The 27,331-nt window shown below is 44.6% G+C and overlaps 1 protein-coding gene across 2 annotated transcripts; it reads left to right on the top strand.

The window, feature by feature from the left end:
* The first annotated feature begins 345 nt into the window (after positions 1 to 345).
* Positions 346 to 20,692, top strand: LOC126537588 (glutamine amidotransferase-like class 1 domain-containing protein 1). 2 transcript variants are annotated; one of them, XM_050184718.3, is made up of 7 exons: positions 346 to 527; positions 1,148 to 1,224; positions 3,875 to 3,980; positions 7,231 to 7,338; positions 10,141 to 10,235; positions 12,110 to 12,203; positions 19,212 to 20,692. In XM_050184718.3, exons 1-7 carry the CDS (start codon positions 473 to 475, stop codon positions 19,355 to 19,357), a joined length of 681 nt encoding a protein of 226 aa, XP_050040675.1. In that variant the 5' UTR covers positions 346 to 472; the 3' UTR covers positions 19,358 to 20,692. The 2 variants fall into 2 exon arrangements, with proteins under 2 accessions (XP_050040675.1, XP_054930345.1); XM_055074370.1 differs by lacking the exon at positions 346 to 527 and adding an exon at positions 992 to 1,040 and having other exon boundaries at positions 1,121 to 1,224.
* The last annotated feature ends 6,639 nt before the right edge of the window (positions 20,693 to 27,331 follow it).

The following is a 27,331-nucleotide window of genomic DNA, read 5'->3' as shown; positions in this document are numbered from 1 at the left end:
ATCGTGCTATTGAAATCGCACGTGTGTGACAGGGTTCAATTATTTGCCTAGTCTACTCGTAAAGAATAGCGACGAATCCAATGCATCATTTAAGTTAATTTTTGCGCAGCGAGACGTATCCGAAATAGAGCCAATTGGTACAGCACACACATATCGTCGAAGAACTGTAGCCTACTAGCGCTTGCGGGGAGAAAGATAATAGATCCACAAAATCTATTTATCTAACGGTAAAAAAATTCTCATTGCAGTGGCATAGAATCTTCGCAGGGAAGAGCTTTCGCACAATTTTTTTTTTGTCACGTTTTGTTTCGTTTCGACAGCGGCTACTTTTGCGCCGCCACGCCGCCGTTGGCTCTGCCGTCAACCCTGTGAGTGCATTGAACCCGCCGCCGCCAAGGGAGCCGCGCTTTGCGGTTTTTGCGGCGCGCATGTTACTGTTGACTCGTGGAAATACTATGAATCTGCCTGAACCATGTCCACAGCACCTCGTTTAAGCTGCCTCATCGTCTTGAGCGGCTCTAAGGATGGTGAGTACGGACTCCCGCGGTCCGGGCGTATTTTTCGCGGCTTGACGTGTACGGCAGCGGCGGCCTACTTGAGCTGGACGGGGGTAGACGACGATGCGTAAAGGGGGAGTGCGCTTCCCACTGCGTAGGCCTAAAAGAGCGCAGACGAATTCTCGCAGTTCACCATCGTTTCCTAGGACAACCAGTGTAGCCTTGTGTAGAGACGCTGTTGAAAACGTTTGCTTCGATTTCCCTGTAGCCTGCACACAGTGACGGCCGGTGAAGGTGCATGGCCGGCGCTTTGAACTTTCGGCGTCTGCGATGAACTCCGCGTGAACTCGGAAGCCTCGGAATCCCGTCGTCCCATTTCCCACCAATGCGCGCGGCCGAATTGTCGGGACTGCTGCGAGGCTCGGCGCCTTTTCGCATTTGGTTGCGCGCGAGCTTTTCTGCTGCGCATGAGAACTATAGTAATAAATGGAGCAAGTGCCAATCTCACGATGTTGTCGTCTGATAGTATATGCGCGGTGCTAAGTTAGGGGTGCTTATCGCACACACTACCCGAACGCTCGCATGCTACGCCGTTGTTGACAAGTGTTTAACCGTCGTTGAAGTATGCGTTTACGCCTTCGTTTTTGCAGGAAACTCGGCGCCATCGTTTATTCAAACGTTCACTCTACTGCACAGCACATTTACGGTCCAAATAGCCACGCCAGCGGTGAGTTGCGATAGCAAGCCGATAGTGCGCAACTGAACGTTGCGTCGCGCATCCAACTGCATGGGTTCTGTTCTGTGTGTTGCGTATGTTGAAGTGCAGCGGACAGACGACGACAGTGATGTTAATGGTGATGCATCTGTGCGCAGCAAATAATTGCTTGTTTTATTGCACAACGAGTCAAGCCGCGTGATTACAGTCGTGTCCCCGAACTTAAAATTGTTGCCTTCAAAACATGCGTCTAGTATAACTTTCTGAAAGAATGCGCAGAATTCTGTTGCGCATATATTGTGTAGGCCACTTTTCTTCATATGGGCACGACTGCTTACTTTCTGTCCGCTGTTAGGAATAAGATATTTATTTCTCATACGTACTCTTAATAATTAAAGACTGGTTATTTATGTGAACATTACCACCCACCGAGTGTCTGGAGCAAAGTCTATCCATCAGTATTGGCCAACATAACTTGCCGTCTGCCATCGAAACAAACCAATTGCTGCAAACATAGTGTCGGAGCTTGTTTATCTACAGTTAATGAAGTCAACAATAAAATGAGTCTTGTAGCATAATCGTCTAATTGGTTTTTCCCATTGTGCTGTTTTATTTGGTTATTTTAAGTTAAAAGTAGCCATGGCATGACTGTGGTGCTAACTTGACACACTTCATTTTTTGTGCCATGAAACATAGTCTTCCGTGAGGTGTGAGTGTTACAAAGCTTTGCTATATTTGTGCAGCACTTAATGCTACTTTTTATGTTTGTATCTACTTTATAATATCAATGTATAGCAAGCAGCCTTGCATGTGGCCGACCTCTTCTGCTACTACATACAAGAAAGAGGGCAATATGTTGCTTTTAGCAACAAGCTGCAGTGCCACACACATAAAAAAATTGTGTCGTGGCTGCAAAAGTGAAACATGCCCACTTGCTTTATTCCCCCTGTAACAGTATGTTCCAGTCACTTTCTTCAAACACAAAGATTGCTGCCTGGCTGTGCCAGTACACAATTTAGTTCAAACTGAGTTGACATTAATGCCAACTTCTTTTTGTCAATTCACTCATGATCCCTTGTTAGATATGGTGATGTATTGAGAAACAAGAAAACTTTTGTACGGTGAAATCTTGCCACAGACTAGGCAGAACATTGTGGCATTCTTTTGACTCTCGTTCATAGCATCCCAAATATGATTACTGTCATGAGGAGGTCCTGGAAGCTAACTGATTCAACGCTTAAAATACGTCAAGTTCAGCTTCCCACTTGCCCTTTTTTTTCTTTTTTACTCATCATCTCATGTGCCGTCCCTCTTCCACGCAATAATTACTTGAATTTGTTGAGAAGTGTTCAAGTAGGTGCATTGCTTTTGCTCAGTACAGTTGGTCAGTGTATGTGGTGTTCGGCTGCTTGAACTGAACAAGAACACTTGTTCAATTGTTAGATGTGACAGCTGCATTTTGATGGAGGCAGAATGCACAAATGCTAGTGTGACAAGCCTAGGATACATGTTAAAGAAGCCTAGGTGGCCAACATTAATGGAGATCTCCCCGCTAATGGCATCTTTTGTAGTTTCTTCCTTTATTTATTCATACCTGAAATGCCCCATTTGGGGTTTTACATGTGGGGTGGGCATATTTAGGTCATATTTTCAACGGATGCCTTGAACGATGAATAACTGGAGTGGTGCACTGTTTCAGCAGGTAGACGATTCCAATCTTTAGCTGTTGAACAGCCTTTGAATGGCTATGATGGGATTCACACTGCCTTGGATGGTAAGCCCAATCATTCGACTTTGCTACCATTTTTGTCTCGTGGCACCTACCATCCAGGCCTGGAGGCTTCGGGAAATTGTGCACCAATAGTTGCCGCTGCCACAAAGAGGGCGAGTCTGAATTTTTTCAGCGCAGTTGAACATGCCACGGTCGCTCACCGCACTCACAGACAGCCAAAACTGCAAAGTGCGGGGACCAGTTAGGATCTCGTCCACGCTCTAAATGTTTGTAAACACTGTACGGAAGAAGAGCAGCACAGTCAGCGGCATCGTGAATGCATGGCTCAAGAGGGAGCACTCGGACTTGGACTCCGCATTGTCGTTGGGCCTCCTACCAGCGGCTGCTCATCTGGTGCAGTAAAGATTATTTTAACAGAAGCATTACAACATCTCTGACGTGCGTGTGCATGAGTTGAGAAGCGCCACCCTCTTGTTTTCTGGTTGCAGCAGCTTCATTCGAGGCTGCAATAATGTGTGACTTAGGCAGCTTTTTATTGTAGTAAGGGGCCTAGAACGACATAGAAAATACTATGCAACTGTTGGACGTAGTTGATGGTGTGTCATTAGTGGTAGGTGATGATCGGCAGCTATCTTGGATGTTGCAGAGGCCTGCATTGAAGGGGGAGGGGTGTGCCACCCACCCCCCAATATTTCTTTCTGCCTCCCCCCCCCCTCCCCCAACATCACGGAGTGCTAAGTGATGGAGTGCCTCTGCACCTCCCACAAAAACGCAGAATCGTGCTCTGCCCTCTCCCCAACAGAAAAATCCTCATGCGGCTCCTGGTGTGCACATGAGTAGCCTTTGCACCCTGCATAATGTTTTTGTTTTCATGTTAGGTTAGTAGCAAAGCTCAGTGATGTCAAACCAACCCCATTGTCTGCTTGGCAGGGGCGTCCTTTGGAGTTCGTTAACCAAGATGACCAAAGCCGACGCTGGCTGAATGACTTTCGCATGAAAGTGTTTGCAATCCCCATTGGACTTCACACTGTAGACCGTAAGTATGAAATCCACATATTGTGTTCTCACTTGCCTTATTTTGTGAAGATAAGGTAGGTTGATTGGTAGTTGCACGTTTTTCTTTGTAAAAGTGCATAGAGATTTATTTATGCTATGGTTGACAGCTTAGACAGTCATATGTATGCCAGAATAGCAGCTTATACACAAGCAGAAGTGCCCGCAGTGTCGGGCTGTAACACTTTAACCAAAGTGCATTCGGAACTTTTACTGCAGTGGTCAGTTGCATTCCACTGGTCGGCTGGCGTAAACGTATTGAAAATCTTTCTGCTTCTCTTCTTTTGATCCTTCCACAAATGTATTTTATTTATTGACTTTTGAATATCATGGCCTTTTTGTACTAGTTGTGCATGTTTGTCAGTTCTAAGACGTCCCGTAGCTACATGGTAACGTCTAGACAGGAATAGTAAATTATCTGTATTTGTGACATAAAGCAATGATGACGGTGCTGCCTCTGGTGTGGTCCACTTTGGGGTGACAGTGATGCTTCTAAGGGTGAAAATGTGTCCGTCAACACATTATTCACGCGCAAAAGTAAGATGTACACCAAGACAAATTCAAACATGAACAGGAAAATATGCCTTGTGAATTTTGCTATCTATGACATAATTTTACAAGCATAAAGTTTTTCCAAAATTTGATTTCCTACTCTTGTAAAAATTGGTTCTGTGAACAATTCACATGACCAGTTATTCCACTTGCATGCCCCTTTGTTGACTTGGATGTCTTGAGAAATTTTGCAACTGGAAATTATCCTGAAATTTCTGCATAGAATGAAATCGCAGAGTTGAGATAAAGAAAACGGTAATTTATAGTGCTTGGGCATTCAAGCACTGCAGGTTCGTTTATTGAACATGCTGTTAACCTATAGCTCTGTATTCGAAAATAAGTTTGGGGAATATGAAACCTACACTGGCAAACATATAAATGTGATGTTTTAGCATTATTTATTTTTGTTTTATTTTCTGGAATAGGAATGTCCAAGGCAGAAGTCTGTGGCTACCATAGCAACTGTGAAAAAGCAGCACTTTTTTTTTGTTTGATTTGTAAATGTGGCATTGAATTCGAAATTCTATTTTTTATGCCAATTCCAGATCTAGGGCCAGATCTAGGTTCTCTGTAGGTCACCCGTTATGAAAGGCTTGGTTTCAATATCATCATGATCAGACACATTGCATTGGTTTTACTCGAAAGTAGAAACACATTTTTTCTCATACCACAACATTAAGATTTTTTTTTTTTTCCGCTCCAGAATGAAATCTAAAGGAAAAAATAATGGTATTCAGTTCAGACTTCCCAACTTTTCTGAAGTTCTTGATCCATGCATTGCCTGCGCTTGTGGTACAACTATGCCACCTCATTTGTAAATACACGCCATCCCCCCGGGATTTTAAATGTAGCAGCACCGTTGATACGTTTCTCGGTGTATTGGGCCTGAGAGAGGACTAGGTGTTGTGTTAAGGCAGCAATGTTTGCATCGCATTGGACACGTGGACTCTCCATACTGTGATGCGTGCAAAGTACCTGTACCTGTTCCTTGTCCCTCGTGTGACTGCAAATGGCAGGGCATTGATTTCCTTGTTAGCACCAATTAACAACAGGCCATTGTGTGAGAAAGCGTTGCTGGGCCATTGACCGCCACTTACTGGCCACATCAGCGAAGTGAGCCATCACGGCTCTCTTGGAGGATTTAACACAGGCCTAGATTCGAGGCTGTGAATGGGCCCTTCAGACACGAATGTGTGCATAATTGCATCCTACTGCCTGTCCTCATCATTAATCCTCATCCTTCGTTTTTCTTCTCTTCCCTTTCCCACTGAGCCGAGTAGCAGGCTCGGAGGACTCCCTGCGTTTCCTTGATATATTCTCCTCTCTCTCCCTGAATAATGCTTTGCTTCACGTAGATTCCAGCATTGGTGTTGGACCTGCATAATTCTTTTGTAACTATGTGCGGCCTGAAGAACAAACAAGTGTTGTCTCTCAGTACAGCTTAGCAGCATCGTGTTTTGTAAAAAATATTAATTTGTGCTGTTTTCCTGTAAATATATTTCTGTTGTGCAAACTAATCTGAACCAGTTTTAACATTATTTTGGTTCCGGAGTGGAACCAAAACGAAAACCGGGACGAAAAATGTTTCGGTTCGACGCTGTGTTAAACACACCTCTGCTGCTGCATTGTAGCGACTGCTAAACTGCTGTTCTTTAGGCAGAAGGGGTCGGAAAGGAAAATTAAAATGTTTTTTTTAATACTTCGTATGCAGTGTGTATTGCCGAGTAGATGCACAGGATAGTGTGATTCAGAGTGTGAAGCTTTTGACTTGCTTGAGCAAACACAGTTCTTTTCCAGCTCATTATTTCATGACACGGTGCTTTCAGTATGCCTTCAATAGGTTTGTTTACATGAACTCAACATGAGCGTGTCGAAAGTCGAACTGACTCAGCCCGACCCAACCATGTTCACGTGTCTTGCCCAGCAGGTTGGGCGAGTCTACCCACCCCTTGCACAATCGGGTTGACTGAGCTCTCCTTGCCGCTAGCTCAACCCGACCTGCTAGTGTTCAGGTACATGAGTCTGAGGACTTGTTTTTAACCCGACAAGCTGACTTGGTTATACTAGAACGCCAGCAAACTTGAAGAAGGGCGATAGAAAAAGTGGCTGGACGAGTTGTTAGTCCATCCACCTTCCTGTCGCTTTGTCTATGTCTGCTTCTATTTTTTTTCCCCTTCAAGTTTCCTGGCATTTTTCTGGTATAACCATGTACCAACTAGCCCAACAAGCCATTCTTGTGAAGCTAACTTGACCCACCTTTGTCGGGCTCACATAAACATAGAAAATGTGAAGTACTCGCACGGTCCAAAGATGTCAAGTGTAAGCCATCATGGTTGAACAGGTGCCTAGAGAAAGCTGTTCATAAGGACCACCTGCTGAGCTGTCACTGCGTAGTATTACACAAGTTGTAAATGTCTTTACATTTTTTTCCCTTCACATGTGATGGGACCCTAGAAAACTGGCCTGCCCATGCAAGTCTGTGATGTCGGATGAGCAGCACAAATGGATGCTGCTTGGACTAGCACGCACTAGTGGGGGAGTGCGAGTTAATGTGGTGGATGTTTGCAGAAGGCTGAGGTTATCAGATTTCCGCTGTCTGGAAGTGTGCCTTAGGCCAAGGTTGCTCGCGAAGGTTTTAATGTTTCTGCTGAGATGCTGAATGGGTGCCTGTTTCCGTGCAGCCAATCGGTACTCCTGCCTGATTCTGCCTCACAGTCCAGGAGCAGTCCATGACCTCTGCGAGAACAAAGACTTGGGTCACATCCTCAGGCATTTCATCCAGGAGAAAAGTGAGTTCCTTGCTTTGGATTTGTGCTTAAACTTGAATGCCAAAGAGGGGCAGTGGAGGACACTTGAATGAGATTTATCCCCTTGTGTGTATCCTTTTATCCCAATAGAAAAAACAGTGGAAATTGGCTGCTGTCGGGGTGGATCGAGTTCAATAAGAATAGGGTATCTCTGTTAGTGTTCCTATCAGACACGGAAAGTTGGGTCATGTTATTAGTGGCCAGTAATTAAATGATTATGTGCTTTGTCACCCCATGATTCAGAGGTGAAAAACATTAGTTCGTACAATTTTTATGGGTGTTAACCGTTTTGTTGGACAACTTGGCGCCTTTGCATATGATGCATGAATGTCATTGAACAAGCACAGCAAACTGCGCACACATTTATAAGAAAATTAATAGACGTGGACAAATATTCAAAGTTTCAAATACGAATTGAATATTAAACACTACCTTTTCATATTCGAAAATGATCTATGGTATTCAGTATTTTCGAATCCTCAAAGCCAGCTGAATATTTCACAACTTACTCCTTGTCTTGCTCTGTTCTGTCTGCTAAACAAATTATTGCAAATTATCAGAAGTAAAACAATGGCAAATGTTTTGAAGCAGTGCGGATGAAAAATGTGTAATGCAAGCTTTATTTTCGGGATTGCGGTGGAGGCATGCACAATCGTAATTTTGGTTCGTAGTCAGCCTTTTAGCGTTTTTGAAATTCTACTCGTGCAGCAGTTTTTATCTTTTACGCTACAGCCAATGATGTTTTGCTTGCAACTAGCTTGTTTACTTGTGTTTGCGACAAAGGCCTTCAGCAGAGCAAGCGTGAGTTTATCTTTTTCCGCAACTCCAGATTTCTTAAGATTTTTTTTTTTTTTCGGTAACTATTTTTTCCACATTTTTGAAGAGCTAGTCATTCAGCAGCCATTTATTCTTGGGAGGCTTGCGTGTAATCAGGCTCTAAATATATTTAGAGGCCTTCATGCAGCTTTTTTAATAACAATTAGCGATCCTATGTTTAAAATTGATCCTTTGTCCCCAATAGTCGTTGTGGGATCGAATCCCGGCCACGGCGGCCGCATTTAGATGGGGCAAAATGTGAAACACCCGTGTACTTAGGTTTGGGTGCGTGTTAAAGAACCCCAGGTGGTCCAAATTTCCAGAGCCCCCATTATGGCGTGCCTAAAAAATAAGTATTCCTGCTGTAAATACTACATGCATACGTATCTGAGTATTCAACATTTTATTCAATATTTGAGACTATTTGTATTAGATTTGTATTTTAAAATGTTGATGTTTGTCTACCTCTAACAATTAATTTAGCAACATTAGTCTTGTGTAATGTATTGAATGTTTTATATGTGCAAACACTTCAGAGTAATATTATATAACCTAACAGTAAGAAGAAAACTTGTTTTATACTTGGACCAATTGTAAACTTGCAGTAGGGAAAACTTGCAATGAGTGTCAGACATTGTCATATTGTTCACACCGTGGCGTTAACACTGCTAAAAAAATGCAGAATATTTTTCTTTATCAGAATCTCAGTTACTTAGCATTACTGTGCTTCCTTTTTTATTGGGCTGTGATCTTTAGAGGCCATGCAAGGACCAAGGAAGCAAGCTTGCTGAATTTTATTTTTTATGTAGTAGACTCAGCAAAACTTTCTGTTTGGGCGCATTCTGTGAGGGAATATGGGACCAAATTTCTGTTTTAATTAATCTGATGTGAGATTTTGTAGCAGTATTTCTCTGTAATTGAGTATCACCACTGTGATGCCCATGGAAGCAGTTTGTCAGAGCCTGTGGTAACATTATAAATATGACTTTGACTAAGACTTCTTACCTAATTTCAGGTTGGGCCAGTGATTTTCTCATGTTAAGGTAATGTGTCTGATATATTTAGAAACACTGTCATTGTTGCACTGTTTTCATTGTTTGTGCTTGTTCCTAGGTATCTTGCGTTTGAGGCTGTTTTGGTAATGAATTGTGGCATAGGCTTTAGCACAAACGTCTCACTTGTTTAGGTAACCAAAGCTAACTACCTTGATATATACATGGGGTCCACCTGCTTGTGCATAAACCCGCCGCGGTTGCTCAGTGGCTATGGTGTTAGGCTGCTGAGCACAAGGTCGCGGGATCGAATCCCGGCCACGGCGGCCGCATTCCGACGGGGGCGAAATGCGAAAACACCCGAGTACTTAGATTTAGGTGCACATTAAAGAACCCCAGGTGGTCGAAATTTCCGTAGTCCTCCACTACGGTGTGCCTCATAATCAGAAAGTGGTTTTGGCACGTAAAACCCCATAATTTAATTTTAATTTTGCTTGTGCATAAGTGCTGCGGGTGGCATGGTTTTAACCATATGAATACTGTGCTAAAGCCATCATGTTACCTGCCAACCGTATTAAAGCTGTAAGCAGCCCTTTAGCTCCAGATTTTTGCTGAAGTTGTGTAGTCGTTAACTGAATTGGCCAGCCTGTAGATCCTCTGGTAACTGTAAAGCTAGCCTTCCCACAAGGCGCCAAACTAGTTGCAGCGCAGATGTGTTTCCTGTGATCATGCCATGCACATTTCACACTTTCTTTACATTTGAATGATGTCTGGTGGTACCATAAGTTTGGTAAATATGTGGAGTGGTGAAGTAGGCTGGCAGATTGGTAAAAGGGTCTGCTACACACCCTCCCTTTCTGATCCGGGAAAAACAACCCACTGTCCTTCATTTTATACTTGAGCCAGGAGATTGCCTGTGCTTTTGGGTATATGCAAGGACACTGTGCAACCATCTGCTCCTTCTGCTCTTTGTCAGAACCAATCTGTGCCATTGGTATGGGAGTTGCCGGTCTCTTCTCTGCTATGGATGACTCCGACGTGTGGAGCTTCCGCCGATGCACCTTGACCGCAGTGAGTGCCATTTCGCCCTTGAGCATATGCCTCCAATGATCAGTTATCCAGTCAAGCCATTTATCTCATTCGAATGTGCTAAATCCAATCCAAGTAAAATACATTGTAAAACGAATTAACATTGGTTTACTCTAGTAGTATGTGCCAAAGATATTTTGGTATACTGAAGGTGACGTTCATCCATTGAATAGCCGTGTCTGTTAACTTGGCTACAATGCCTTTCTGTTCTTCGTTATTACAGTCCCACTAATTATACTTCGTAAATGTGCACATGTACTCTCCGTCGACAGCTTTCATAAGCACTTGATTAGTGGTAACCGAATCTGTTGGTGTCCCATAGCACCTCTGCAGCGTTCACGATCATGCTGTCATCTCTTCACATACTTTCAGTATAGAATTTTAGTTTTTGTTTACTTCGCTGTACTATTCACTGGTGTGACCAAAGCTCAACTGGTGAGGTCTTTAGGCCTTTCCTTCAGTGCGAGAGAACATCCCTCTTCGGTTTGATGCGCAATAGTATAGGCATACATGCTGCTGCTGTCACCTGTGATTTCGAGTAGGTACCCAAGTGGGTTTTTAGCACACAGACCAGCAGTGGCATAGCCAAAAATTTTCTTTGGGGGGAAACACGCACTTGACCGGTAAGAGGGCTGGCCGTGCGGCATCCCCTCCTGGCTTACACCCCTGCAGACAAGGCACAGAGTTCTTTTGGGCACATGTTGCGGCCTTGTGAATGCACATGTTTGCACCCGTGAATGAAAGGAATGCCTGCACAGCAGAATAGATATACTTTGCTACAGAATGCACTACAGACCACAGAGTTGCAGCCAAGTGTGTGGAAAGCCGAAAGACTGCAATCCTGCTCCTTGTTTGCATGGCATGCGTTGCCGTGTAAGTAGTGCATGTGGTGGCTGGTTAGGACTCACCCTTTCTTCTTGTTTATTACATAACGAGGGTCTCGAATCTGGCAACATTGATGCCTTCATGTAGCATGTGTGGTTTTATTGACCGGCTGTCTTCACCCAGAAAGATCACATTCTCATGTGATGTTCCATTTCCGCCGCCAAGGTCTGTGAGTGGTGGCGCTGGCTAACACTCTCAGGGTTCTACAAGGAAACATAAACACCCAAGAAAGTGGACGAGGAAATGGTGCCACGATAGCTCAATTGGTAGCGTATCGCACGCGAAATGCTAAGGTTGTGAGTTCGTTCCCCATCTGCGGCAAGTTGTTTTTTCATGCACTTTCATTTCCATTAATTTATCGTTTCTTTAATTCATTTATTAAGCACAACTAATTTCCCCAATGTTGTCCTTGGTGTTAATGTTTGTTGGCTTCTTATGATAGAACTGTGGTAATGACAATTTAGATGGGAGGTGGGGGGTTGGTATGGTGGCCAGAGCATTTCACCGGAGCAACAGGCATCCTGTCCACTGGGTTAGCCAGTCAGTGTCCATTGGAAGTGGTAATCCCTGAGAGTTGACAGAGAACACTGGAGCAATTTATACTATGATCTTGGTCCTTCCCTTTTTTGAATAATTTAACTCTTCAAATAGGCAATTTTTTTTTTTATCTGGGGTACAGCAAGCGGGGCAGAACAGCAACGTAGAAGAGATGCCTGTGTTGGTTAATTGGTAGATGTAGGTAGTATGCCAAAAGTAATCCATTTTCCACAGAAAATCCTGTTCTCATTGATTGATCGCAATTTTATTTTAACACTGTTAGTAAATTTGCTTACTCTCTTTCAGATGCTTGCACACTCGCACACGTACTTGGTGCAAAAACTTAGTTCTCAGCAAACTATTATGCCATGTGGTGTTGCAGAGCCCTTGTCTGCAGCAGGTGGTGCAGTTTGGTCTTTGGTGTGCTTGTGCAGGTCTCTGTATTTGAGCTTGCCCGGAGCCCCGACTTTGCCAACCTTCCCGTGATCCCCGAGGATGTCATCAAGGATCGAGGGGCACTGTACAGCTGTGAGTAGCTTGCACGGCGTTAAATTCTGTACACTGTGTGTGTGTTTGTTTTTGTCAGGAGGACCAGCCTTGTTGTACCAGTTGTGCCTGAAATAAAAATTTAATATGTGCGTTACGGTTATATAAGTTAGAACATTCTTTTTTCTGTTCATTACAGTAGCAACATGTACACACAGACTGGTTAAACTGTATGCATCAAAGTTTCTGTTGTAGCCAGGAAGAAAGAGCGAGACGGCCAGATGAGGAGTCAGATATGCACACATTTAATGGTCTCTCAGACATGTTCTATCTCCAGAATAAGAGCACGCGCTGCCAAATCACCGACCACGAGCAGTCATGGGGAACTATTTCTCCCCGCTTTCACTAGATGGCAGCATATGCAACATCTCCCCAACACAGCAAGCAAAGTTCACTGCAGCAGGCGGCTTCACGCACCTCCAACTTCTAGTATGCATGTGGGAAGTGTCTTGGCATCATGAACGGGCGTCTGCTACACTGTCACTGATACAAACATTTTCTGCGTTGGTTTTAGCAGGGGAATAGCGAACTAGCTGGGTCCTGTTCCTGTGTACAGCACCAGTGTCGGTGTTAACCCAGTAGGACTGAGGCTCATTGGCTGGGGCTTGTACTGTCGCTTTGCACTTGAGGTCTTTCAACGAGACGTCGCCTCCGTAGAATAGCTCCGGCAGGTCGTGGACTCCAGCACGTCTGTCGAAGTCTTTCCTTTGACGTTTTCTGTACTGTTCCTTGAACTTCCGAAGGCTCTCTTGATCCGGCAGTTGGGGTGCCAGCTTGGTGGAACTAAAAGGACGCTTGGTTCTTAGCCGATGACCCATCAGTAGTTCCGCAGGGCTATACCCATTTTTCAAAGGAGTCTACCTGTAAGCTAGAAGTGTCAAGTAAGGGTCTGTCGTCTTTGTCATGGAAGTCTTGATGATTTTTACCACAGACTCAGCATGTCCATTGCTCTGAGGATAGTGAGGGCTAGAGGTAATGTGCTTGAAGGCGTAGTCGTGAGCGAAGAGTGAAAATTGGGTCGACGAAAACTGTGGACTGTTGTCGGAAACCACTTCCTCAGGAATCCTGTGGCGTGAAAAAAATGACTTGCAGTGGTTGACTACAGCTGCGGACGTAAGCTTCTCGAGCCGAGCTTGTTCAGGGTATCTTGAATAATAATCTGTTGCTATCAACCGCCACTGGCTCTTATAGTGAAACAAGTCCATTGTGATGCGTTGCCAGGTTCTTTCTGGAAATTCGGAACTTTTTAGTGGCATTTTCCTGTTACTTGTTGTTTCAATGCATTGCTGACATTGCTTCACCAGGGACGTGACATCATCTCTTATAGTCAGCCACCAGACACAATCTCTGGCTCGAGGAAATGCCTTTGTTATGCCGAAGTGTCCTTCATGTAAGAGTCATAGGACTTCGTTTTGGCAGGAGGCAGGAATGACAACTCGAGCAACATAGAGGAGTAAATCGTTCTCCAGAGTGAGCTGGTGTCGATGCTCGTAGAAGAGTTTTAGGGCCACTGGTAAATCTCGCCTGGAGGGCCACTTTTTTTCTTGCTCCACCGTTGAAGTTGTACACAAACATGGTCTGTTTGTTGGGATGCCTTTAACCACTGAAGGCAGTGGTCCTTTATGGGAAAAGAGGTTTTCAAAGAGCATACGAAAGCTTCCATGTTTTCTTCGAGCTCTGCGTCTTCTATGTTTTAGAGAGGCGCTCTGAAAAGAGTGTCTGCGGCTAGAAGGTCTTTGCCTGAAACGTGTGCAATCTCGTTCTGGTATCGCATCATTCTCATCTTTAGCCTCTGTAATCTCGGTGTTAGGTCGTCAAGGCTCTTTGAAGTGAAGATGGGAACCAACGGCTTATGGTTCGTTTCCAGCTTCAACAGCTTGCCGACAAGATAATCGCCGAACAAGATAATTGCTGAAAGCAAGAGCCTCTCTCTCGATTTGAACGTAATGCTTCTCGGTCTCTGAGAGTAATCGTGAAGCATAAGCGATGACAGAAAACTTGCCATTTGATTGCTTCTGCCGGATTAATGCACCAAGCCGAAGGACGATGCATCTTCAGTAATGATCGTTTCTCTTGATCGATCGTAAACTCCCAGGATAGGGTGAGACAAGAGCACAGACTTCCATCTGTTGAACGCCAGCTGATGTGGAGCATCCCATGCAAACTCTTGCTTCTTTGAAAGCAAAAGATTAAGTGGTTGCAGGACTTCAGAGAGATTGGGAACGAATCTGGCGAGGTAAGTTGCCATTCCGAGAATTCTCTGCAGCTCGGTCCTGTTTCTTGGGTTCTCCATTTTCATAATGGCTTCAACTTTCTTTTTGTCGGGTTGTATGCCATCTTGGTCTAGCCAGTGTCCAAGGAATGCGAGGTGCTGGACATTAAACAAGCATTTGGTTTCATTCAGTGTCAGTCCAGCCTTGACGAGTAGCTGCAGCACATTTCTGAGTGTCTCATTGTGCTCATGCTCATTTGAACCCCAGATAAGGATGTTGTCCATGTAACAGACAACCCTACTGACGCTTTGTAAAATACATGACATCTGTTTCTGGAAGTGTTCAGGAGCAGACGCAATTCCAAATGGTAACCGGTTGAAATAGGAAGCGTCCAAAAGGTGAGATGAATGTGGTGAGCTTTTTAGAACCCCTCACAAAGTGGAATTTGCCAAAATCCAGAGTTAGCGTCCAGTTTGGAGGACACTTTAGCTCCATGAAGTAGTCCGAGAGTGTGCTCCACTGAAGGGATAGGATGCGATTCTCTCAGAACGTGGCGGTTCAGTTCTGTGGAGTCCGCGCAGATTCTCACGTCTCCGGAGTGCTTTGGGACGGCTACCATTGGTGCACACCACTCAATTGGCTCAACAACAGGTGATATGACGCGGAGTTTCTGTATTCTTTGTAGTTCTAACTTTGTCCTTTCGTATAAAGAAATTGGAATGTGCCTCGAAGAGCTGAGCGCGAAAGGTTTCGCTTCTCCTTGCAGCTGAATTCAGTGTTCCTTGTGCAGCTTGCCGAGTCCCTGGAACAACGCTGGAAATTCTTTTTTTGAATTCACTTTCTCAGCACTGGCGTTTACAAGTGTCAACATCCGGAGTTCTTTGATCGCTGGCTTGCCTAGCAACTGAGTGCGGACCTCATCTAACACGTAGCCTGAACTGAAGTGTTAATTTCCTTTTCGCGTCGGAATGAAACAAAAAAAGAAATTGTTAAAGGGCCCCTCACCAGGTCTGGCCATTTTGAGCTGACAAGTGCACAGCATACAATGCGCGTTAACGAGCGTATTTGCCAAGAATTGCATCGCTACATGCCGCAGAAAGGTCTGAAATTTCAATCCGAACGCCGTTTTTTTTGCGGCAACCGCGCTCCAAGCCGAACGGTGACGTACTTGTGTCCCTGCACCTACGTACTCGTGTCTGCAGTGTGTTGTCACTCGTGGTGACATGTGACTTCGAGAATTAGTCAACATCTGTTATTTGTGTAATCTGTTGCTTGAATTGACGAATTGATGTTTAGAGAAATAATAAAACACACAAACAGAATGTCTGTGTGTTTTTTGTTTTACTTTGCACCGAAGCAAGAGAGATGTACTTCCACTTTGTCTGCTTGTTGCCAAGGGTGTGCAGTCACGTGTGCAGGTACTGAAACTATGTCATTTTCTACCGTGTTCCAGCGTATGATCACGCTCTGCAATCCACTTGTTCTGCCTCAGTATTCATGTAGCACTGAATTATACCGCTAGTCATGAGTCCTTGTGCACAGCGTGCAAAATCGTGCGCTGCGTGAAACAAGACATCACAACAGCTCGTGTGCAATGCCGTCAGCGGAAGTGCGCAGCACTGAAAAAAGTTTGGAGAAAAAAAACGCCAAGGCGGGGCCCGTGACGTATGCGTCACATGATCCTCGAGGTCCGGTATGGGAGAACACAGGGAGGGAAGGAATTTCGCTTGCGGAGGCTAGACGGGGCGAGTGGAGAGTCTCGCTGTGTAGTGGAGCTCGCCTTCTGAAATCTTGGGTTCGCAGCGCTGGTATATTTCTACCTCGGCTATTAATGAGCCGATCTGAAATAATTTTGCGGCAGGACGCTCCCTGGAGGACCCATAACAACTTCCAGTGTATAACCAAAATTTGCTATGGGGCCTAGTGAGGGGCCTTTAACTGTTTCCAGATCATCTGTTTGTTGCAATGTATTTAATTCGGGCACTGACTGCATTTGGCCTGTGAAAATTTAAGTTGTTTAATTCATAAATACAGCGGAATCATGATTATATGACTTTGAGAGGACCATGCAAAACCGTTGTATAATCCAGGTGTCGTGTAATCGAAAAACTAAGAATATAGGCGCGACGTTCAGTCTTGCCCAAAAAAGAGGTACAGATCACCTGAATACGCTTGGGGCACGAACCTGCACCGCTCCAAGGAAGATAGATTAAATAAATAAATAAAGACCCAAGCATTTAATTGAAGGTGTGAGTGAATCTTTATTCTCACCTTTAAAAAAGAAGAAAGATCGGGGATCCTTTTCCGGACGTTTGCCCAGCCATGACGCAGCAGCTTCCTTTAGAGAGCTGCAGCATCTGGCAGCAAGTTGCCAACATCGTCGTGTGCGCAAACAAGCCGCCAAATGTTGTCGACGCTACGGAACACATCCGCGTAAGTCGGAACGGATGGACAATTTGGAAACGAGTTCTCTTCACTTGGTGTCATTGTCTGAAGTAGAGACAGCTTACCTTGGGTGATATTCTTGGGCAAACTCTTTCGGAGATAGTTTCACTATCGCAAAATTTTGCGCGACTCTGTTTTGGAAGGGCCAAGCGCACTATTGGCCGTATGCTTTGAGGGGTTCGGTGTCAGCATGAGCTGTGTCTCGCGAAAGCGAAACTGCCTTTAAGTGATCACACAAGACCACGTCACCTTCAAGCTTGTTTGAGGTTATGTGCTTCTTTAGAGGCAGCACAAGCATTTAATTCGGGGATGGTACCAAACCACTGCGAGGTGCACTGAGCCCTTCTGACCAGCCTCGCATTTAAAGAGGGCCTCCTTCTGGCCCTGCCAACTGCGAATCGTTGTCATCAACATTCTTATGACGAATATTCAATATAACAAAGGTATTTTTGCGTCGTATGTGAATGGTTTGAAAACGCTGCAGTGCCTACTACAGTGTTTAATACTACTTCTGCTATTTTCACTCACTGTTTTTAACCTGGTGACTGGTCATCGAGCCACCAAGCCATGGCGGAGTTTCTGTCATTCTGGGCCATCATAATTGCTCGTCTCCTGAAGCGGGCGTCATATCAAATGCTCTCTATGTTGCCATAATGTCACGAATAAGCGAAGTTGAAACACAAAAGACCACAAGGTACTGCAGCACCGTAACCCTAACCCAAGTACAGCTAAAATGGTGTTGATTCCAACAAAAAGCAAGTTTCGAATGCGGCCAACTTGTCTATGGATTGGACTGAGACGTAAAGTTACAGGTGGCCAACGTAATGCTAAGAACTGTGGAATTTAGGATATTTGTTTTAAAGCTGTGAATTTTGCCATTATTCAAATGCAACGAGAGTTTCGAATTCAAGCATAGAAAATCATTAAAATACTCATGTTACAATTGAGTAAATACGGTATTGCACACCCATTATCAGCTGGCTACAGTGTGCTCACATGCCAGCCTGCATCTGTTTAGGGCTTTTTTTATTCTTTTTTCTTGGACGGTACCAGACAGGCGTTGTATGAGGTGTGGTCTGTTAAATTGTCGTATAATCAAGGGTTTTAATACATTATTTATATGGGGGTTTTACCTGGACCAAACCAATTTGTCGTAAAATGTGGTTCGTTGCATCACCGCAGGACGTATAATCGAGGTTCCACTGTAGAGCTTTGCAAATGCAATCTGCAGCAACACCAGAAGCACTGGCTTAGCTGTGGCTTTCGTAGTTCATTGCGAGTTAGGTACACTAAAGGCAAATATTGTCTAACTAAAGTAACAGATTAGTCCTAGAAACCTCCCAGCATCTGTTTTGCATCAAGTTGGCAAGATAATTACATTTGAAGACTGCAGATTGCCTGAGAAAATGGGTGACGATACGTCAGCCACACGTCATTTCATCGCAGGAATCTTGTAATGTGCCATGAATCTTGAAGGTCTTGCTTTGCCAGGCACTATCATTTCACATGAGGTAGAGAGTTGGCTGCAAAGCTTGGGTGGGTGCCAGAGTCTTGCAAGTACTATCGACAGAGGGGTCAAAGTTATTAGAACTGAGAGTATTTTCTGAGAGTATTTTAAATGTTGAAATGCAATTTAATTACCATTTCTGTCTGATTGACTGCTGTTCATCATTTATGAATGGGACATAGGATATCACTAAGAGTTGGTATCATATTTTCACAGCTGCGGTATGCCAGATCTGTCTCATATTTACTTCATGTTCTCACGAAAGTTCTGTTCTCAATGAAAGTAGTGCTTGGGACATTTTGGAGCCTTAATCTATCAAATGTGCTCCACTTGGTTTCTTTCATTGTTCTCGTGATTTGCGTCTATTCTGTGATGTATGTCTGACATGGATTTACCATACTGTTACAACTTGATTGTTATGCTACAGATTTGATTAGAAACAAGCTCTGCATATGCTAGCTGAACCACACCATTCTTGCAGGTAGCATGGATTAGCTAGTGTGCCTGAAGCTCATAGCAGTAATGGCAAAGTGGGAGTGGTACAATTGAATGTCGGGACAGAAAATGTGCACGTAACAAGCTATTGAATATACTGAAGTAAATGTAAAATGTTTCTCGTCGATATAAGCATGTAACGAATACATTCTTATGACGAATATTCAATATAACAAAGGTATTTTTGCGTCGTATGTGAATGGTTTGAAAACGCTGCAGTGCCTACTACAGTGTTTAATACTACTTCTGCTATTTTCACTCACTGTAATTTTAAGCTGTTGTCTTTGAAGAAGGCCCCTTGGCTTAGACACAATTCCGGCTTGTTTCCAGCGAGTGACCCTGACGAAGTGCACGTGGTGGTAGACCGGCACCTGGTGACTGGCCAGAACGAGCAGTCCACACTGACCGCAGTGCAGAACCTGGTGCTGCTGTGCAACCAGAAGCAGGCGGCCACACGCAAGGAACGGCATCAATGAAGCCTCTTGTTGTACCTACTCTACACCTCTTATCTTGTGCTTCTGAAAAATCATTCTTATCCCGTGATTTCTGTACAGTTGCCCAGCATTTGAGTCAGTGTGATTGTCCGGTGAGGTCCATACGGTGACTATGTAGAGTGGAGGGGGTAGGGCAAGAACCAGGAATTGTTTTTAATGGATCACATTTCTTTTGCTGGGTATAGCTATATGTGAGCTATAAATTGAGTTAAATGGATGGGTGGTATGGACACTTGCTTCTTGACATACTCGCATTGGGCCCGTTCTCGATGCAGAAGCAATGGATCATGTACGGGTGTTAAAACTTAACTGCAAATGCCTTAATCTTGCTGCGCGAAAGAACGTAAAGGAACAGGAAGAGAGGATGACAGGCATAAGCTGTTGTTTAGCCCTGTGGTTGCTGTTATTTCATCTATTTTGTCTTTTCTCTTTCTTTCTGGTGCTGCAAACAGTACTATGTGCTAGGATACACGAAAGTGCTTAGGACGCATGATTCACAACCTAATTACAGGCTAGGGTACCCAAGGGCATCCAGTGTGGGTGCCCTTGTGGACTGCCCCCCCGTGGATGCCCTTGCGGGTGTGCCTGTTCTGTCTCACTAACTCCCTGTGGTACAGTGAAGGCACAGGGATCGTGTGGGGTAGAATGACGAGAGCCAGTTGCTGACGAGAGGATTAGCAGCGCACAATGATCGAGCCACTCTTTCTTTAGAACAGGAAGGAGTGGCTCACCCATTGTGCGCTGCTAATCCTCTCGTGAAGCTTCAGTTCAGTTGGTGTTATGCCAGAGATTGGAGCCAGCCAATTGAGGAACCCTTCTTCTGGGCCTCTATTCTGGTTGGCTCGCGTAACCCTACACGGTGAAGAGTTGGCAAGACAAAGTATTGTATGGTCCTAGGTACCTTTGTTCACAATAGTACACTGAGAGTAGTGCGTCCACATAGCTGAATGCAGTTGCCTAATAGAAATTTTATCCGGGTTTTTAATTGCTGCCTGCTATTCTTCAGGTCTGGTCCCCTCTTCCTGTCTAGAAAGCAAATGCTACCTCCTGCTTGTGTCTCCTTCTAATTTCCCCGCATCCTGTAGACCCTGTAGTCTCTGTGCTCCCCACTGTTTGTACATGCAAAGTGCACTAATATATTTTTTTACAATTCTATCCCTCCCATTTGTTTGCTGGCTTGTTTACATGTAGGAATAACTCGGTTGCAGTTCTTCTATGCCTGTCCTGTCTTTAAAGCATTGCTGCAGATGCTTTCATTGATTGCATCGCGATGAATCAAAGCAGATAATTAAAGAGAATGGCATGAAGTGCCCTATACCTGTGTGCCAAGTGTCTTGCAAAAAGAAAGTTGAGGAAATAACCAACAAAGGTGTACTTGGTTGTGCTGGCTTAAGTAGTTACGTGCAGGGAGACGTCTATTTGGTTCTCATTGCTGCTGAAGGTGGCTTGCAGGCTGCTTGAAGAACTTCTAATTTGTTGTAGTGCGGGCACAATGACACGAACATGAAAAGCATACAAGGTAACACACAGATACTGCTTTGTGCAGTGTCGCATGCCTTCTATGTTCTTGTTGTTCTGCCCAACGTTATTAGACTAGCTTCAGTTGTAAAACTCTCCGCCCGCGCGCTTACAGCCGCTCTCGCCATAGAGTTTCCTACAAGAATTACTAGAGGGAACTCTGGCGCTAGTGTCTACGGGAGCTGCAATGGGAGCGGTTGTCCTAGCATGGGAATTATGGGAAGTACATGGATTTGCCTAAACTTCGTCCTTTTGGCTTCAAACCGGCTTTGTGACTTTGTAAGCTCATCATTTTCAACAGTATAATCCGGAATAAATAATTAAAGATAATTAAAATTGCCCTACGGGAAGATTCGAACACAGGGACTCTAGCACAGAAGCCTGATATTGAAACCATTAAGCCACAAACGCATGTATTGACAAGCGAATGAAACGCCCTTATGAATTTATCGCGGGCATGCCAGTGCCTTGAGACGCTTGGCGCGTTTCGATTTGGCCACCTGGACAAGCTCAATCGTTGCAATTAATAGCAATTGTACGCGTTCCCGGCGTCTTCTGCACTTCGAAGAATATAGATTGCGCTGAAATATACGACGATAAGATTTATATAGCGTAATATACAAAGCCACAAGAACGTTTGAATCCACAAGCACGAAGATCAGACAAATCCATGTACTTCCCATCATTCCCATGGTAGGACAACGACTGCAGTGCCAGAGTTCCCTCTAGTAATTTTTGTAGGAAACTCTATGGCTGTCGCCACTTACAGCCGCCAGATGGCAGCGCTGTTCCATCGAGCTCCACTGCAGACGCCTCGCCGCAGCCTTGAGCTCGTGCAAATGGGCAGTTTGCGCTTGTTTCACGCTCGCTGGCGTTCTCCCTGGTCCGAATTAGTGATACCATGAGAAAACTGTATCCACCTACAGCAATAAGATTTATCGGGCCATTTGGTTCATACTGAAAGAAGGGTAAACTGCACGAAAGGAAGAAACGCATGCAGTGAAGTGCAGAAGCTGCATTTCTAAATGTGTGTTTCTTCCTGTCGTCTTAACGTTTCGCGCAGCTTCTTAACATTTCACGCAGTTTAGGCTGAGGAGCCTGAAGATCTGGCCAAAGTGCGCGATTGTAGGATGATCTTCATCCCCACCGAAGCTTCTCACCACGCCAAAGAAGCGCTACAAAAAGAAAGATGAGGTCAGCCTTTGAACAGACAAGCCAAAAAAAAAAAAAGGCTTTTCGATTTCGTGAAGTTGGTTAACCAGCGAAGCTGAAACGTGCGGCCCTTGTGTTTATCACTGGGTTAATCCAGAGGGTTCATTAAAGTATTTCTCAATTATGAGGTTACACACACAGTCGGCTGCAACGGAGAACGACGTCGCTAACGGTATGTCCACAGTCCGCCGTTGTCACTTGCGTTCAGTGTCTTGAGTTTGCTTGGCGGCGTAGTTAGCCTTCTCCCACCATTTGCCGCTTGTGATTCTTTGAAATGAAATTTTTTCAAAATTAAATCTGTCCGTTACGTAAGACAACGAGTGGCTCATACTCCCTTAAGCAATGGCTCATGCCCCTGTAAACGCGGCCTCCTCATAAACGACGGCAGAAGTGGAATTCTAGGCTGCAATGATGAATGGCAACGCAGCCAGCTGTGGACGACGACGACGAACGCGGGAGCAGTTGCACGAGCGCGTGCCGTGGATATCACGGGGAGTTCCCAGTCGGCACGAGAAATCTCTCTGTTCCATGACGAGCGAGCATCGCATTGCTGGCAGCACAGAAAAAGTGGCGCACCGAACTGTCGACATCGTTCCGATAGCCGCCTATGCAGCCAGGAACGCAGCACGCCGGCATCGTCTGCTCATATTCTGAACAAACTCGGCGAAGGCTACAGTTTCGCACATGACATGCTTGCTGAAATTCGCCGTCAACAACGAACCATGGAATACACCAAGGCTGCACCGCATGCTTAGTTCGGCCTGACGTAGCCGGCTAGTGAGGAAGTGAAGCTGGGCGCGACTGCAGCGCCACGAAGGTGCGGGCGGGTGATGATTCCGCGCATCAGCGGCTAGATTTAAAACTGAAACTAGTCTAGTAACGTTGGTTCTGCCTGCATTACAACAAATTAGTAGGTGACCTACCAAAAAGTGCACATAGCTACCCTCATCGATTGCTTGAAGAAAATTTTGTTGCTTATGAAGCTGGGAAACATTTGCACGGCTGCAAATTGTAACAATGGCCTGCATGACTGCAGCCATCTAAACAAAGTGTCAGTACACTGCTCTGCGCGTGAAATTAACGAGTATGCTTTAGATGTTCCAAATGGTAAGAGCAGGTTAACCTGTTTGCTGCAGCTGCTGGTTTCTTTAGCTGCGAAAAAGGAAAAAAGGAAAGAGTAGCAGCTACTCGCAGCACATGTGCAAATATACTGGGCACTGTTTGTACAAAGGGGCCCTTGAACACTTTTCAAGCCGCCATCTTTTTGTTGCAGGTTGCATAGGCTGACGACTAGAGATGTCTTTAGCATAGGTCAAAGCACCAATATCGAAATGTTGAATATTTTAGTTACGCAAACAGATCACTGCATCGCTGCTGACTGCATCATCGCCTAATGGCATTCACCGGAAGCATCGACGACATCGCTATTCCCTCCTCTGCGATTGGTTAAAAACAGAGTTGCGGATAACCACTGCATTGCAGCAAGAACATAAATTAAGATTTCATTTAAGTTTTGTTTGCTTTTCTACTTAAATTAATGCAAGCAGGTGCAGTCGTAAAAAAGAAAAAAAAATTCTCTACAACTACAAAACACTGTAGGGGCACTATCTGTTCTCTGGCCACTGGCCTCTGAGCAAAGAAGCTCCTTTGGTGCCTCGTTTTGTGTGAGCAATACCCTCCCGAGTGTTGATCACGCAGGGCATTGTTGTCGCCGCGCGCTGTTTCTTGTTTGTGGTGTTGTGCAGAACTGAAGAAAAGAGACGTTGCACAGTCCCAGGATGCTTGACCAGTTGTGGAAAACATTAAAGGTGCACACCGGATAGGTCAAACTACATATTACACCTGAGTATCCGCCGTCGGTGAACATCGAACATGTAGGCAACGATGGAGTGCTAAGTTCTGCTATGTAGGTGCATTGAGCTCTTACTATCAGCAGCAAGGGTTTGTCAGTGGGCGAGAGAAATGGTGACAAGACTGCAACATTTGAGTTGAGAGCTTGCATATTTCTTTCTTAATTTTTTTTAATTCATCTGCCGAATAACTTCGGACTGTGTACCACAATCCTTGCCATTCTTGTTGCATTTATCTCTCCAACCGTCCGTCTACCCAACCCGTGACCTAAAAACAGTGGCTTGAAAAATGTTCAAGGGCCCCTTTAATATGCTGAATGCAAAAATAAGAGATCCAGGCATGAAGGGCTTTTAATGCGAAACCTCTGACTCGTCCTTGCTCAACTTTCACCCTGAGGTGTGGCACTCCACAGTACACTTCTTTCACTACAATGTTTGGATGCGGTAGTTGCCTGTTCTGCCCAGAAAGTCATAATCGTGTGTCTCCTGCAGTGATGCGAGTCCATGAATCAATTATCCCAATGAAGAGAATGGCAGTGCCATCTGTCACTGCTTAGACAAAATTTGGTGCGCGCCATGTTTTGCCATAAGTTGCGGCTGATGGCACCTCCACTTCGTTAGAAAAAAATGTACACTATTTGCCTACCATTTGTACAGGTAAAATGCCAGCTTTGCATGCAATTTGCATGTGTGTGAACTTAACGGTTTAGCCATATAAAGGTCAACTGAACTTAAATTTCGCTTTGGATAAATTTGTTATAAATGAGTAGTATACACCACTTAACCACTCTAGGAAAAACCACAGGGCTGATAATCGTATAGTTTTCTTGTTAGCAGCCTCTAAACAGCACCTAAGCAGATGATGTGTGCACCTGGTGCTTGTCGCTACGCTGTAAATCCCAACACGCTGCCTCCGATATTTCTCAACATGCCGAGGGCAGCTGCTAGCTCTGGGCGCTCGGGCTGGCTCGCACTGCCATGCCCCTGCGGCTAAGTCACCCACAGAGACAAAGTGGAGCATGCAGTTGCTCGAGCATCTGGTCAACAAACAGTCTCGTCACGGCACTCTGCGACGACTGCGGTATCTAGGCTATGCGCAGACGCAGCTACGCTCTACTACTGGGGTACGCCCTTGTGTGCTCCAGTCTGACCGTGCTACGTAGTGCGGACCGGCTTTGCTTCGCACAAGCTTCACTGACGGATAGTAGCCAAATTCAGATAACACATTTTGAAGCGCTATCAATGACAAAGGTGTGTTTGGACCGGGCTTTGGTAGGGTAGCCACCCCAGCTTGGGTGCCACGCGTTAGGTCATGGATCACTTTTGGCAAGCAGTAATGGCAGCATTTTTCTCGGTTTCGGTATCAAAAATGATCATTTTTGCAAGCTTTTCGTGTCATTACATGTCAAATGTAACATTTTGCACGGAGGCTCCTTTATATCTACACTACCTTAAACTTGGCTTTTTACGTGGTCCAAAATTTCGTTGCAGTTGGCCTTTTAACTTTCACGCTTAGTTATTCAACATTCAGTGCTAGTCCCTTTGTCATGCTGCTAGTAACAATATTTGGACTTCTCTGTGTCCCAGAAAGTAATTTTCATGTTTATGGCATAAGGCAACACGTTAAAGTAGTACCTTTTGCTCATAGTTTCACAGGTCAGTGTCCTCGTGTTTTTTTTTTTTTCTATCTCTTGTTTTGACATGTCCACCACATATACTGAGACATCATTTATGTTGTTCTTTAATTTTGGGATCTAAAATTTCAATTACCTGAGCAGAGTGCCACAGACATAGAAACTTCATGCACACACACTGTATTTTCATGCGTTTGACCAGCCCCTGCGTGTAACCCACTCTCTTAACTACAAAGCTTGGAAAGATCATGTGCCTGCTGCGTTTCTTTATGGTTACCAGTTGCAGCGGGACCTATTTCGTAGTGGATTTAACCAGCTGTACTCAAGGCAATTTTCGTGATGAAGATTGTTGAACCTCATGCATCAGAGGCTCTTTTTTTCAAAGCTTATTGAGCTGAGTAGAAAACTTTAGGCTCTTCGTAAAACTATTAGTTTACGGAATACTGGAACACTGGATACATACAGCATCAGCGCAGGTAGTGCCATTTTGTGACACTTTCTTCAACTACACTATGTTAAAAGCACTCTTCTATTGCATAATTTTTCTCGTAGAGCCTCAAGAAAAACGTTGCCTATACAAAGCTAATTGCTGCTGGTGCTTTTGCACCAGTGGATAGATAAGACACCATAATTGCAGTCATAGCTATGCGTGTCTAGTTTACGTTAGCACCACAAGGTGACGTAAACAGTGCTAAAGCGAATGTGTTCATGAACTCTTCTATATTCATTAACTGCTCTTGTGACCAATTGCAGATGTGTTGTGCACCTCAATGTATGCACACATCTGTGATGTCTCCTTATTTCATTATATTTTCCAGTTCTCCTGTGTTCAGGAAACATGATTTGCATTTACTTGGTATCCTTGCTTTTCTTATTTTTCTCAGGAAAATCAGAGTTCATGCATAGAAGCCATGCAGATGTCCATATACAGCTACTATCAAGCCCTTGCATAAGCATGCCCTTGCAGTTTACAAGTTCCTGAAACATCTGTTTGATTCTTTCCTCATCTGTACCTTGATGCATTACTACTGCTCTCAGTTTTGCTTCCTGCTGAAGCGTGAGGCGATTTCTTTGCCACAAGGCTCTGCGTTGCCGCGAAGCCACCCCTTCCAGAGAGTGCTTCACTGCAGTACGAGGCAGATTGCCGTGAAGCCACATGAGACAGAGTTATCATTTAAGTCGCAGTCATGGCTTTGTGCTCCTTGGAATTTCTTGTGCTGCTAACTTGTGCTGGAAATCGGTACCCATGAAAACAAAAGCAAGTTGCCACTATAAGCAGAAAGGCTGGAAAAGTCTGCGAAGTACTTTTTATTCGACTCATTAGTATTCCTGCCTTGATCGCTGCTCAGTTTTGACATCAAAAATCTGGATAATTTAGACGTGACATGTCTTTCAGTTTGGTCACCATATGGGGGTCATTTGTTAAAACTGCATGTAACAGAATCATTTTATTCTGTTATCACTTTTGTCTTTGTAACTATGCTGCCCACGTGCCTTGTGCACAGGTACAGCTCAAGGGCTTAACAAATCAGTTCGTAGAATCTGTTGCTCAAATGACGCATTGAAAATAATCAATACCGTAAGAACCGGAATATAAGTCGAACTTTTTTTCAAAAAACCATTGCAAGAAGTCGACCCTCGTCTTATATACCGGACATTGGCAGAAAAACTACGGAAGTCTTGCAACAATGGGCGGATGAAGTAAAGAGCCGCCATCGTCATCGGCAGTAGCGCCTCTTTAT

Source organism: Dermacentor andersoni, chromosome 4, assembly GCF_023375885.2.
Source record: "Dermacentor andersoni chromosome 4, qqDerAnde1_hic_scaffold, whole genome shotgun sequence".
Taxonomy (NCBI): Eukaryota; Metazoa; Arthropoda; class Arachnida; order Ixodida; family Ixodidae; genus Dermacentor; species Dermacentor andersoni.
The sequence above is the reverse complement of the archived record's forward strand: the minus strand, read 5'-3'. Positions and strand labels throughout refer to the sequence as shown.

What these genes read in the sequence shown, in the direction of transcription:
- LOC126537588 (XM_055074370.1), top strand. Translation starts at nt 1,007, where the DNA reads ATGTTGTCGTCTGATAGTATATGCGCGGTGCTAA. An exon ending in TAGTATATGCGCGGTGCTAA is followed by an intron (nt 1,041 to 1,120) that starts GTTAGGGGTGCT and finishes CCGTCGTTGAAG; the next exon opens with TATGCGTTTACGCCTTCGTT. An exon ending in TGGACTTCACACTGTAGACC is followed by an intron (nt 3,981 to 7,230) that starts GTAAGTATGAAA and finishes GTTTCCGTGCAG; the next exon opens with CCAATCGGTACTCCTGCCTG.